The sequence below is a fragment of the Aphelocoma coerulescens genome, chromosome 1 (genome assembly GCF_041296385.1).
Source record: "Aphelocoma coerulescens isolate FSJ_1873_10779 chromosome 1, UR_Acoe_1.0, whole genome shotgun sequence".
NCBI lineage: Eukaryota > Metazoa > Chordata > Aves > Passeriformes > Corvidae > Aphelocoma > Aphelocoma coerulescens.
In genome coordinates, this window is record NC_091013.1 from 87,252,471 (window position 1) to 87,266,047 (window position 13,577).

Here is a 13,577-nt window from a genome sequence, read left to right on the forward strand (position 1 = left end):
TAAAATGAAAGCTTTCTCTCTTGTGGCATTTCAGAAAGAGACTGTATGTATTAGCTAGTGATATGTGCCATGGCAAAACCATGTCTTTTTGTGATAGACAGTAAATGACATCTCAGATAACTTCATTTCAATCTATATTATGGTCAACTTGGATCTCACTTCATGTCTTGAGCAATTTCTTGAAATCCAAGTGTCTGCTCATATTCTACACTATCAGTGGTGTGCATCATTAATGCATTGGAACTATTCCTGCTAAACTTCTAACCTGTGTCTGTCTTTAATCACTGTGCACTATCCCAAAGGATTGTGCACAGTGATTAACAGATTAACATGAAAGTTGTCTTGACATCAAATATTGTAACTGTACCTGTTCTACCCTGTCCAAGGAAAAAAAAAAAAAAAAAGACAAAGCCAATGAAAGAACTAATTAAAAAAAAAAGGAAGAAGTCTTTTTCCAGACATTGTCTAGCCTCAGGATTTGAGCTGGTGTTTAAAAACCTTTATCAGATCAGTCTGGATGAGTGAACAGGAATATGAGGACTATCATGATGGGTTTGTCAAGTCAGGTGTCCTGTTGTCCTGTTTCTGTTATCATATTCTTGAAAGGAAGGTACAATCTACATCATATAATGTTGCTGTGAAAAACTGTAGTCAGCAGACTATTTATGGACAGCAAGATCATGCCACATACTCTCCAGGAGGTCTGCAGGACCACATTAAACAGTGGTTTCTCTGGCAGAAATGCTGATTACTTTGCATCTGAAAGGTCATGTGGCAGTTGAAACTTTTCAGCTGGTCCAGGACATTTAGAAGCCAGTGGCATAATGGCTTCTATGTACAGCTGGGAGCACCCTGGGTTAATGAGAAAGACAGGAACAGTGCCAAGATCACCTATTCTCTGCAAGGTGCTGCCTTTCCCCAATGTTCCAATCTAATGGTTTAGGGTTCATGGATTGGGAATGATGGGGCTGCTGGAACAGCAGAAATGAGAGGGGATGATACCTGATAAAAACAGTAATGGGAAGCCTTGCTCTTGGGCTTAGGAAGAAGCTTTAAAAAATTCAACTTATGTTTTGAAGAAAACAGCTTAATGACTTTCAGACATTTCACAGCAAGTTAACAAGGGTTATCTCAAGACAATGTGCTATACAGGACCATTAACAACTTTATTTAAAAATAGCAAATATATATCCTTTATAGTAAGAACTGTCATTAAAAAGTCTGAGTTGAAAATTAACAAAATTTGGATGGGTGAGAATGTCTAGAGGTGTGCCAGTAATTTAAAACTAGGTGCAATATTAATACAGGCACTACAGCCTATATAATACCTTGGTGCTACTTTTTGCCTTATCAGTTTGCAGAATTCGGGTACCTTTCAAATGGCTGGATGTTACGGACAATTGTCCTTGCAAGGACACAGATATTCAGGAAGTTTATCAGATCAGAAGTATTTGACTTTATCAGGGAAGGATCTGCATTTGTTGCTAATGAGCTGCTATGACACTTAAATGATCACAGAATGGTTAAAATTCAGGTGGCAGTGACATTTGCTGTCTTTCACTGACAAAACCAGTCTTGCAGAACCATTCTTCCTTGTACAAGGGATAAAGCTTTCATCTTTAAATTGTGAGCCACTGCATGGCCTTAAGTTAAACCATTAAAATGTCCCTTCAACAAATCAGTCAGAAAAAGAATGATTTCCCAAACTGTGTGCATGGATGTGCATTCCTGCAATTAAAAAGCACATACAAAACAGTAGGCGATGCAGCATTAACACACATTTTGCTCCAATTACTTGGTGCTTAAGAAAAGGAATAAGAACTGAGGAAGAAGTAGCCAAACACATGCAAGTGGCATTTTGTTTACATTATTTAGCTCTGGATACAGAATTTAATGTAGCTATGTATGTAAAAATCAGCAGCAAATATTTCATTCTAAACTTTGAGGAAGAAAAATTGTTTCTGAGCAATGATCTGACATATTACATATTTTGCAATGCCAAGTCTTGAGACAGGATTCTACATCAGGAAAAAGAATAATTAAGGTTGTGTGACAGAGAATAGGTTGCTAATGGTGAAAATTGTCCAAAATTAGCTTTGGAGAATGCATGATCTTCTCTAGCCTGCAAATGACTTCTTCCATTAATAACAAATACTAATCTAAAATCCAGCAAAGTAACAAACACTCCCATGCAAAAAGCTGAAAATGCAGAAGCAACAGCATAAACTAATTTTCTATTGATCTCCTCAGGATGTGATCACATTACAATGTTTAACTTTCCCTTTAGATGGAGAGGGAGGAGTTGTTGCTGAAAAGAACAGTCTAGGCAGCAAAACGCGTTCTAGGTATGCTACTCTACAGAACTGCCATGATGGGAACAATAACATACTGTCAGAAACAAAAGGTGTTATTACAAAAGAAGTGAAAGTGTCTGCTTGATACACTGTATGTTATTTAATACCGTCATGCAGAACAGAACGATTGAAACATTTGTAATGCATTCACAGCTGGGTAACAAATAAAACTCTATCTTGTGCATGCTAGGAGTGGAGGGTCCTCAGAGAAGGAACAGAAGCCAAAACAAAACAAAACAAAAAAGGGTTTACAGTGACCATTCCTGGGAACTTACTCAGAGTCTTTGTTCCATAACCGTCGTCACCTAATCCGGGGATGTCCTGCACGGAAGTCCCCAGAGAGAGCAATGAGAAAGGAAGAACAGCCGCAGAAGAGGAAGGAAGAAGTCAGTGGAGTTGAAATGGATACTACCATGACTGACCATGTTGATTGAGCAATCTGGATCCCTGCCTTTTCTTTCTGAAACAAATTTAGACCCATATTCTATGGGAATTCAGCCAAAGAAAGAGGCAGTGACTGTGAAACGTGCCTTTTGGAGCTGTGAGGAAGAAGGAACAACCAGAGAAATAAAGTTCCAGAAACTATCCTCACTGGATAAATTTAGGACAGAATTTTCAAGAAAAAAAGTGAATATTTGTGCTTGGAACTAGCAAATACTATTAATAATGCTGGTTCTCTATATAATTTAAGCAAGCAATAAATGCTTGTGGTGGTACACATTCCAAGATCCAATTTAGTTCTTCAAGCTGTTAACATGGTTGCTTCATTTAATTGTTAAACTTCCAGCGAAGCTGCCCATGGAAATCAACTTGGTGAAAGTCAAAGACAAAAAAAAGATTAGAAGATATATTTAAAAAAGTAATTAGTGTCGTGAAAGAAATCACATGTGCCTTATTTTGAGCCAATTTTGATCTGGGAATATTTCCGAGAGACAATTTTCGATTTATGACAGATGTCACAACAACTTTGAGGAGACATATTTGCGCTTCCAAAAGTTAAGGTCACTGCTTTATTCTTCTGAAAACACTATTTCCAGAGATGGAAGGAGAAGCTGGATCCAAACTGCAGTCATACATTGGTCACAGTAGTAATACCTCTCCTGCCTGCCTATGACAGATATTGCCTACATGTGTGGGATACTGGTATCATGCGTGTCACCCATTTGTTGTGCTGCTGCATGTGACATCGTCTCCAAGAGGTTACTTACGTTCTGGATCACTTGTTTCCTGCTCACTCTGCTCCTTGCTCTTGTAGAATGGGAATTTTCGTGAAAAGATGAAGTTCTTTTTACGCTTGTCATTGAATGACTGTGAAGGAGAAAAGGCATGGGGCAAAAACAGGGACGTCTAATTGTTGTCACACTCATGCTGACAAAACAACTAGTTTGTAAAAGTGGAGAGAACTGTAGTGACTCAAATCAGCACAAACCAAGTGGCTGCAAAGAATCAGAGGTAGTTGTGGTGAGGTCTGAAGGTTGAAGGCAAAGCTCCTGGAGACTGGATTGATTTGATTCCAGAGGTCTTAAGTCACAGTGTTCAGCTCCTTACTTGGAAACTGTTGTGTTTGGCTTGTTTGGATGAAGGGCTACAGATGGTTCAGCATGCTTTGAGATCAAGCCATCCATCTTTTATCATAGCAGACTGTGCACAGAATTAATTAACTGTCTGAAAAGAAAAGGCTATAATGTGGAAAGCGGAAGCCTTTGATTTGCTTGTAGTGTGTGGATTCAGCCCGGTGTCAATTAAAAAACAAAATTCTTTACTGGTAGGTGCTGTTGACCTCATAATTTTTTATCTCGCCTCTTTATTGACAACTCCTTAAGTGTGCTTTAATGCTTTTTTTTGGGCATAATTAAAAAAATACTTTGTTTTATTTTTAGATGTGTATTTATTCATTAGGTTTCTCTAGATATACTTTTAGTTCTGTGTGATTTAGAAATGGAATTCTGCTGATAAGCAGTATTTCATTGCACATCAAGCAACATATTTTGCTGTAATTCTTCAAACCAGAAATTAATACAGAAGAAACTGGGGTTTTTTGCATTTTAAAACCTTTGACTTCATTGACAGTTGCAAGGACTTACAGCACTATACTGTGTAAAAACCAGGATATGCCTACTTGGGACATTTATTTCAGATACTAAATAAGGAAATAGGGTCCCTATGTAGTCAATTGAAAGAAGATAGCATTTCTAGATGGCACACAGAGCTGCAGCCAGTGTGTGTCTGAAGTGATCTGTGCTGTCAGTCAGACAATGACCTATAATGTCTCTTATACTGAACATATACAGACACAGGACTTTGCAAATGACCTCCGAGAGAGCAGAGCCCTTCTTAAATCATTTAAAGGACAAATCTCATATTGTTTGTCATTGCTCAAATTGAATATAACCAGTATTTGGCTCCAGTTCTGCAATGGAATATATTTAGAGTCTCAGAACATAATTAATTTTCTTACATTTTGAAATCATAGTATAAAATATGGTTTAGAATATGTATTTCTAAAAGACGCATACCGAAAATCTCTGTTAAAAGAGTTGGTTACTCGTGTCACGAAAGTTTCATGCCACTTTTACATTTCAAGCATATTTAAAGTTTAGTAACTGAAAACAAAGAAAAAAATGCACATGTAGAATAAATGATCCATGAAAATCTCTCAGAGTATGTAAACATTCAATGTGAAATTAATGTGGAGGTCATGCACAAATAATTGAGACAGCATGCAATTTCAAAACAAAGCAAGTATGAAAGAAAGCCAGAGGGAAAAAAAAAAAAAAAAAGCACATGAAGGATTAAAGTAATCTATGGATGAAAGGAGGACTGACATGCGCATTACATCACTTTAATGACCTAATGGATATAATTAAATTAAAATGCGTTTTCTGTGATAATTTCTTTCACTTTTCCAAAGAAAGGAATGTAGCATGTTAACATTTCTGTTTGTGGAAATGTTGTTTGTCATAATTTATCTGAATTTGATGTAGTAATGCTATTGGCATTACACTTTTAAAGGGAAAATATATATATATAAACAATAACACCTCAAAAAGCAAGGGGGTTTTAAAATTACAATCACTTCATTACAGAATGCCATTTCACTTTGGACATCAAGAGAATATTATCAAATTGATAAATAGCTGTATTTCACAGAAATTAGATGAGAAATAACACTTATATATATTGTTTCAATTTTTTTCCCCAACAGTCTAGAGCAAAAACTTCAGAAAGTACATTTTCACCAGAAAAGCATATATTATTTTCACGCTTATGCATGACCTAACAGTATACACCAAATTAGGCAGATATTTTATAGTGTTATGTAAACTTTTTCTCTTTTTGCAGTTTCAAATATTGGGTTGCTTTTTAAAAAAAATATTGTTCCACTTCAATTTGGATGATCAAAATCTGGCTATTCATAGCGGATGACTATCATGTGCAACTATGCCACTGCATTTACACCAGTAAAAAGCCTTGTTCCTAAAATAAAGATCTAGTTATAGTAATACTCATAACCAAATATGTTTATGCATGTGGTAATATTTGTATAGATTAATCAATGTGTATATTCATGTTAATGACCATATATACTATCATGGTGTAGTCCAAGGATTTATATTTAAAATAACAAAGAAACTGTAAATTATTATAAAATGCTAAAATGAGTCAGACTCTGCAAACTTATAATTAGTCCTTGGTATTAACTGAAGGAGCTTACCAAGTGTTTATTTTCTTAAATTAAGTGCATGTTTCTCCGCAAGAAATCAAAGACATGAGCTTTGATTTTGGTTTTGTATCCAATATAAGGGGGATTAAACTCAGGCTGATGGTCTCCACCTTAAGGATATGAAATCCTGCTGACACCCAGAAAATGTTTCTTACAGACATCATGATTTATATCTCTAATGTATAGAGACAAGGCAAAGAGAAGAGAGAGACTCACACAGAATAAAACCATGTTTCTATTTCACACACCATGTTAATTCCAGATTTTGCTCCAATGTTAATTCCAGATTTTGCTCTATTGGTGGAAAAGTACAAACCAACACTGAGTGTGTATGTTCTTTTTTAAGGAAGGATCATGCATATGAGGATCTATGGCAAGGTTAAACTGCAAAACTCAGATGTATATTTGAGAAATTTTATTTCTATACAACGGAAATGTTGGACTTGTCAAATACTCTGGAGCCACAGGCGCCCTATGCTTCTGGAAAGCTGTGAAATAGCTGTAGGATAAATGAGACTGAGGTATTTGCCTACATCTCTCTGCCTGATACAAAGGCTGTGTGCAACTGGAATTGCAATTGTGATAGGAAGCTTAGCCTGATTCAACAGCAGTTATGCAGGCAGAGTTTCTGAAAGTCAGTGAAAAAGTGCCTGAAATGGATTCCTTGTAAGTAGCAGGTTCTTTGCCATGATAATGTAAAACCTGTAATGGCAAATAACTCAGGCATTTCAGTTGCCATGAAAATCCTTTACAACAGATTACTTCTATATGTCACTGCCATCACTTCACACAGATCACCACTAACCTAGGAAATGGCAGTAGCAGGCACTTTAAACAGAAAAGTGCCTAAGACTAAAAGGCAAATGAAATTTTCAAGTTGTTTGACAACAGAGCAGTGACATCATTCACATCACTTGATCTGTGATGGAAAAGAGTCCCTTCTCAGAAAAAAAAAGTGGAGGAAAGCTTTCACTGATGTCCTGGCTTGAATTCTCATTTGATACTGCTTAAGCATACACTGTGTTTTGAGGAAGCCAAGAAAAATAATTGTGATGTGCACTGTGCACTCTTGCTTGACCAAGTATCCCCAGATGTCCCCAGTTATGCAAGCCTGGGTTACACACACCAACCTTCCCTGGTTGTGACAGACATTAAACCGCTGTGTGTTTCTTCTTCTCAAGAACTCGCTTGGGTACTTTTTTTGTGTCAAGATCAGTTTTGTATTCTAAATGTTTTTCCCTAGGCTCAGCAGCCACATATATATGTTACTCATCAGCTAATAGGGTAGTGGTTTTTAAAGGAAATTTTCATGTAACATTAAATAAACAGTCCAATTTCAAAATTTGCTTTATAGTGGTAACCAACACAAAAACCAGTAATTTGATAGTCATACCATACTGCAGCAGGCAACTATATTGTTATTTACTTCGAGCTTCTTCCCGAAGTTTTTTCATAGTGTAGCTGATCCAACCCATACTATTTAGGGCAGATGTGCCCTTGACAGAGGTTGTCCTCTTTATGCTTTGCAGAAGATCCTAATATGTTGAGGAAATATTTTTTATGGTGCTCTAACAGCTCTATCCTCTCAAAGCCAATAAACTCACAACTGCTTTGGGAATGCTTTCTTTTTCTATTCCATTCAACAAATGCTTATCCTCAGTCATGAGCTGGGAACCAGTGTACAGGGATCACCTGAGAGAAAGCTGTTCCAGAGCACTGGCTGTGAAATTCTCTTTTACAGGGTGTAGATGAATTTCATATACCATCTAATTTTAGGCAGGTTTGAGCTATGCTTTAACCTAGTTTTTATGTTATATGATTAGGTATGTCAGTTTTGTTCTCAGATCGGTCTAGCAGTGTATATGAGAAATTACTTTTACTGCTTCTAATCTGCAATGTGGTTTTCTTCATCTTTAATACCTGATTTGGCCTAAGTTAAATGAAAATCCCTCACATACACACCCTTCTACATAAATCTACAAGATTTACTATCAACATTATATCTCTGCAATCCTTTCCTCTATATTTAATTTACACTTTTTGTAGTAGGGAGATTAATTTACTCATTTGAACACTGACTTTAATAACTGTTTGGGCACTCAAACACTGTTAAATCCCTATATTTAAATATTTTGATTTTATAGACCTCTATATTATATATTTTAAATCCCTCCCATCATACCAAAAATTTGCACTGATGCCAGAAAGAAAATTTTTGGTCTGTAACATACACTCAGTCTTATTTCTCCTTGGAAGCACATATATCACCTCACTGGTTTTATAATGGGCTTTTTCACCTGGCAATCCCAAGCCATGATGAATTTGAAATCTCCAGGTTAAATGATGTGACCAAGTCTAGAGGATTGCCAGTGCTACTGAGCCATTCTTGCTTTCCTGGTGTAACCCCAAGCTTGGCCATGGCCTGGGTTCACACACACAGAAAGCACTTCATGATGTCTGGGCAGACACACAGAAGATAAACTGAGGAGTTGTTAGTGGCAACTGTAAGCCTGGTTGTGCAGAGATCACAGAGTATATTCTTTGAGATGTAGATCTTTCATTCTCAGTCTGCACACACAATTACATGCTGGCAAGCAGCACTTGCCAACTTCCCTATGATTTTTTGAGATACGAGGGGAAGGACATCCCTATTCTGTTAAGTTCAGCCTTTGGTTTTCTTAGATACTTCAATCCTGGGCTACAGTCATTCCTTATTGAATTTTTGCACCATGATCTGTTTTGATAAGTGAGAAACAGCTGGGTAAGAAGAAGCTTAGATGAAAGTAACTTAGTTTGCTTGCTTAGTTTTCCCATGAAGCTGTAGAGAGATCTGGGTGCTGGCAATTCAAAATGAAAAAGTAAAAGCCTGATTAAAAACTCCATGCTGTCTAGCTTCTCCAGACATGGGTAGTGTGGCTTAGTATTCATGAGTATGAAATTTTAATAACTTTTTTTTTAGAGACTTATTGCTACTCATCTGCCAGCAACTCAATTTTAATTCCTAACAAAACAACAGTTAAAACCAACATAAACTAGCAGGGGAGAAGAAACACTAATAGACTTTCAAGAAAACATGTAAAACCAGTATTTCTAGTTTTGCAAACCTGTATTTAACTTGGTGCAAGGTATGAAGGGAATACTCTTCTGTGCTAATTTGCATGATATCATTGTTAGCAAGATGAAACACTAACATAAATCTTGCTTATGTGACAGCAAAGGTAATTTACACATATCTGAAGGTTGTACACCAAGATAGTGGGAAGGAACTGTTCAAACAGCAGCACTGGAACTGATAGTGTGAAAATAAGAAAGGGCAAAGCTCCTTGACAGTAAAATCAATTTGGATGTAGAATAATCTGCCCCAAGGGAAGTGGAAAAGCCTAGATGATTTTTTCACATTTAAAACAAATCTGCTAATCTTAAGTACTGAGGGGAATAACACTGCAGTGCCTGGAGAGAAGGGGGTGGTGAAGGGAGAAGAGCTAAACAACAAGCCTCTCCCAGCTCTAACATCTGTGTTTTTGTGATGAGATGATCACAGACTCAGCACCTCAGAGTTGTGCTGTGGTCCAGCGTGGGCTTGGACCTAGCCAAGCTCACTGCAGCCATATGGGCAGTGTGAAGGTGTTCCTCTCCTTCCTCACGTCTCCAGCTGGAGTTGGAAAATGTATTTGATGTTTGGCAATGTTGTCCTAGATGTTCCTCTACTCTGGTCAATATATTTTCCCAAAAAAGAAAATAGAGCTGATGTATGTCATCAGCTACTGATCCTGCTAATAAATCTTTGCACATGTGAACTTCCCAGCACCCTTTGTGCAGCAACAATGTCAAAAGAGCCCCAGAGATCAAAGGTAGCATTGGTGTGCACTTGGCAAAGATCTGGGACTATCTGATCACCCAGACCCACAGGTTTTCCTACAGTATACTGTAGGACCTTTATCCACTTGATCTTCATTCCTCAGTTATGATCAGATATTTTAAAAAATCTTTTTCAGAACTCTGATTCCCAGTTGACTGCTAGTGCTCTTTAGGATTTAAAATGAAATTGAGGATTTTGTTCTCTATGCAGTCTTTTGAATTAATTTCACTAATAAATAAAGCTGCAGAAGGTGTTGGTTATCTGTGCTATTAAAAAACCACCAACTTCCTCATTTAAAACTATTTTTTGTGGAAACATTCATGCAATCAAGTGCTGTGCACTTGTGCAAGTGCAAACTACTGCATTAAATGGACCATTGCACAAAAATAAGTTGTATAAAGACCTTTATTACTCTTATTTTGTTATGGAGTAGTGGAGAAAGATTTACAATACCTGCATGCCTTCAAACTATACTTCTAGAAAGGCAGTTGGACAAGATAATCTTTTGAACTTCCCTTTTGAGTTAAAGGAAGAGTGACTGGTGTAGCAGGCTGAATGAAGGCAAGAGTCTGGCTCAGGAGATTTAAACCATGCCAGGCTCATGGTTTTAATTTAAAACATTGATTTATTTAGGCCTTACAGTTAAAACCATAATAAACAAAGACAAGGGCAAAAAAACCCAAAGTCAATCTCTAAGAGACTGGTTTAAGGTTTGTGTAGGAGGTGAAGCTCCTACATCTTCCAGTAATGCATCTCACATGACCAGTCTCACAGGCAGGATATCAAGTTAGATGGACTGTGGCTTTGACCCACGTGGCAGTTCCTGCGTCCCTATAACCTTTCAAACATGGTCTCTGAGTCACTAAGGCAATCACCACTGAGGTGCTTAAATTTAACTGAGTCAGAAATAAAGATGTGAAATATAGAGCATCTCTCTTCTGGATAAGTGCTGACGCTTAACTCCACACTTCTGGATCTTTGTGTGATATCTTGCTAGAAGAAAACTTTGTTCTCTTTCTAATTCTTTGACAATACCTACTGCCAATACTATAAATTTTTCTTTTCAGCCAATTCTTTTAGAAGAAAACCCAAGCAACTATGGCATTATCTATACATACATACAAACTTCCTACTATTCAATTCAGGATATTAGATAGCAAGTTATAAAAACAGACCACACATGAAGTTCAACTCAGCACAAATTTCTGCTGGAACAGCTTAGAAGAAAAGCAATTAACTCTCAGCTGTAAACTTTAGTATTTTACCTGTGCTAGCAAATTTTCACTGTTTTATATTTAATCTGTGACTGATTTAAACATTGCATTACATATCTTTTTGTCTCCTAAAAATTTCTCTTACCTAAGCAGGGATGGCACAAACTTCTTGTGGGATAGAAAGTACAGATACTGTAGTCCCTAACATTATGGCTACCTAAGAAACAATATTATCTTATAAATAAAACTCCACACAATTATTAAGATTACAGAAAAATTACAGAAGAATCTATAAAATCTATAAAATACATGTCTTTATATTGCTCATTAATGGAAAAAAAATACTCTTAGTATTTTCTTTGACTGACAAAATGCCAATAGGCAAGAATATTTTTCATCATCTGGATAAATTCAATGACAAATCCACTATTCCTCAAATTTTCTACTCTAATCCATTATGCTTACAAATTGATGGCTGATATTTAGAATTTGTACTTCACAATAAAATGAAATATGGAAAATAGACCCAAAGATTTTTTACTTTAATATTTTCTTTCAGTTTGAAAGAAATTCTTTCAAATACTCTACTTCTACTGGATTTTTCAAACAAAGCTATGGAAACATATTTCTTCAGCTGGGTAAAAACCTCAAATTTGACCTGACAGTTATTTTTTCACTAATTCTAGAACTGATTCACCTTCTTAAAACCACAGATTCTTTAAGGCATACCAGTTCCCTGCCAGAGTCAACACTGCTACCATGATACAAATTAAGACTGAAGACTCACTTGTTTTCCTTTATTTTTGACTGTGCCTGGGCTCAACAGGCATTATTATTAAATTACCATGTCTTTTGTGGAGTGCCTCAAGATAACCTGGAGAAACAAGAATCTGTACAGTTAAATTTTTATGGCTATGTGCTGTTTTGTAATTTGAATTTTATTTGATTGCTTCAGCACATGAGTGAAACAGAAGCTGATGACAGCAGTATTTCTAATGTACTTTGGAGAAATGCTGAGCAAAAAGTGTTCAGCTCAAGGGGAATGGTCAGGACAGCCCAATATTGCAGGCTCAGGTCAATCCAAAAGTACAGCCAGCATCCACTGCCTGGCATCAGCCCCAGCTATCATGAAGTGTGAATACAGAGCAGTGAGGATGTGAAAATTCATGAAAGAGCAAGGGCAGTTGGACAAATGAGATTCAGATTTCCCTCCTGTCCTGGCTACAGATGGGGTGTGGAGTTTAGCGCTGTAAGCGTGTGACCAAGTTGTTATTGTACACCATGCACATCATCCCTGGGGCGTGTGGATTCAGCAGAAAAAGCTGGGCACCTGTACTGGAAGTCAGCTAGTGGGAGTGGCTTATTTGGAGTTTAATTTCCTGCTGGTGTTATAACCAGCACACTCCTATATGGGAAGAAGTCATCTCCCAGAAACAAGTTGTTCCACAAACAGGAACAATGCTGAGATCTGATTCTTCCATGACACCCAGTGTTACCCCATTTTGGAGGTCTTACAGCCTTTGACAGAACTTAAATCCAACAGAGAGAAAACCACAGAATCATAGAATATCCTGAGCTGGAAGGGACCCACAAGGATCATTGACTCCAACTCCCTGTCCTGTACAACACCATCCCCAAGAGTCACATCATGTGCCTGAGAGTGTTCAAATGCTCCTTGAGCTCTGTCAGGCTGGTGCTGTGACCACTTCCCAGAGGAGCCTGTTCCAGTGCCCAGCCACCCTCTGGGTGAAGAACCTTTTCCTGATATCCAACCTAAACCTCCCCTGACACACTTTCAGGCCATTCCCTCAGGTCCTGTCACTGGTCATCAGAGAGAAGAGATCAGTGCCTGTCCCTCTGCTTCCTCTCCTGAGGAAGCTGTAGCCTGCAATGAGGAATCTCCTTTGCCTCTCTGGGAATGATGACTCTGGAAACTACCAACTGAGTGTTAATGAGCTCTCCAAATCAGCAGCTTTTTGAATGTACTCAGGTTGTGGATTTTCCTCTACTTCTATGTTTGCCACAATACCAATCACTTTAAGAAATCTATTAATTGTGTCAAATATCTTTAGAAAAGAAGTGCAAAGAAAAGTTGATGAAAATCCACTGCATATGTGGAAAACTTTCAGATTACAGACTACAGAATTGCTTATCCCTAAAAGTGGTGAATCTTTATACTTAGAAAATGGAGGCCTAGTAAAGCACTGATGTTGGAAAAAATCTTCATTAGGCAGAGAGAGGGTATAGACAACCTAATAGACTGTTATGCTTTTTTTCTGACAATCAGGGATTAAATTGAGGTAATTGCCTTTTTCTCTGCATTGATACACCCCAATCTGCCCTGGTGAACCACTAGCACAGATGCTGTACCTGAGACCAGGGCAGGTGTGACTGCAGCTTCTGCTTAGTGATGAAGACAAATAATC

The 13,577-nt window shown here is 37.5% G+C and overlaps 1 protein-coding gene and 1 long non-coding RNA gene across 12 annotated transcripts in view; one reads left to right on the forward strand and one right to left on the reverse strand.

Moving 5' to 3' along the window:
• LOC138110973 (uncharacterized) overlaps positions 1-13,577 on the forward strand; it is a 138,275-nt gene that overhangs the window by 81,650 nt on the left and 43,048 nt on the right. The window lies entirely within an intron of this gene.
• Positions 1-13,577, reverse strand: part of DLG2 (discs large MAGUK scaffold protein 2) — a 1,009,135-nt gene that overhangs the window by 19,858 nt on the left and 975,700 nt on the right. For 10 of the 11 annotated variants that reach the window (XM_069015930.1, XM_069015936.1, XM_069015961.1 and 7 more), the window contains one exon: positions 3,563-3,662. In XM_069015930.1, coding sequence (XP_068872031.1) covers positions 3,563-3,662 — 100 coding nt within the window. Of the gene's footprint in view, positions 1-2,629; positions 2,676-3,562; positions 3,663-13,577 lie in introns of all 11 variants that reach the window. The other variant, XM_069015992.1, reaches the window with a different exon arrangement.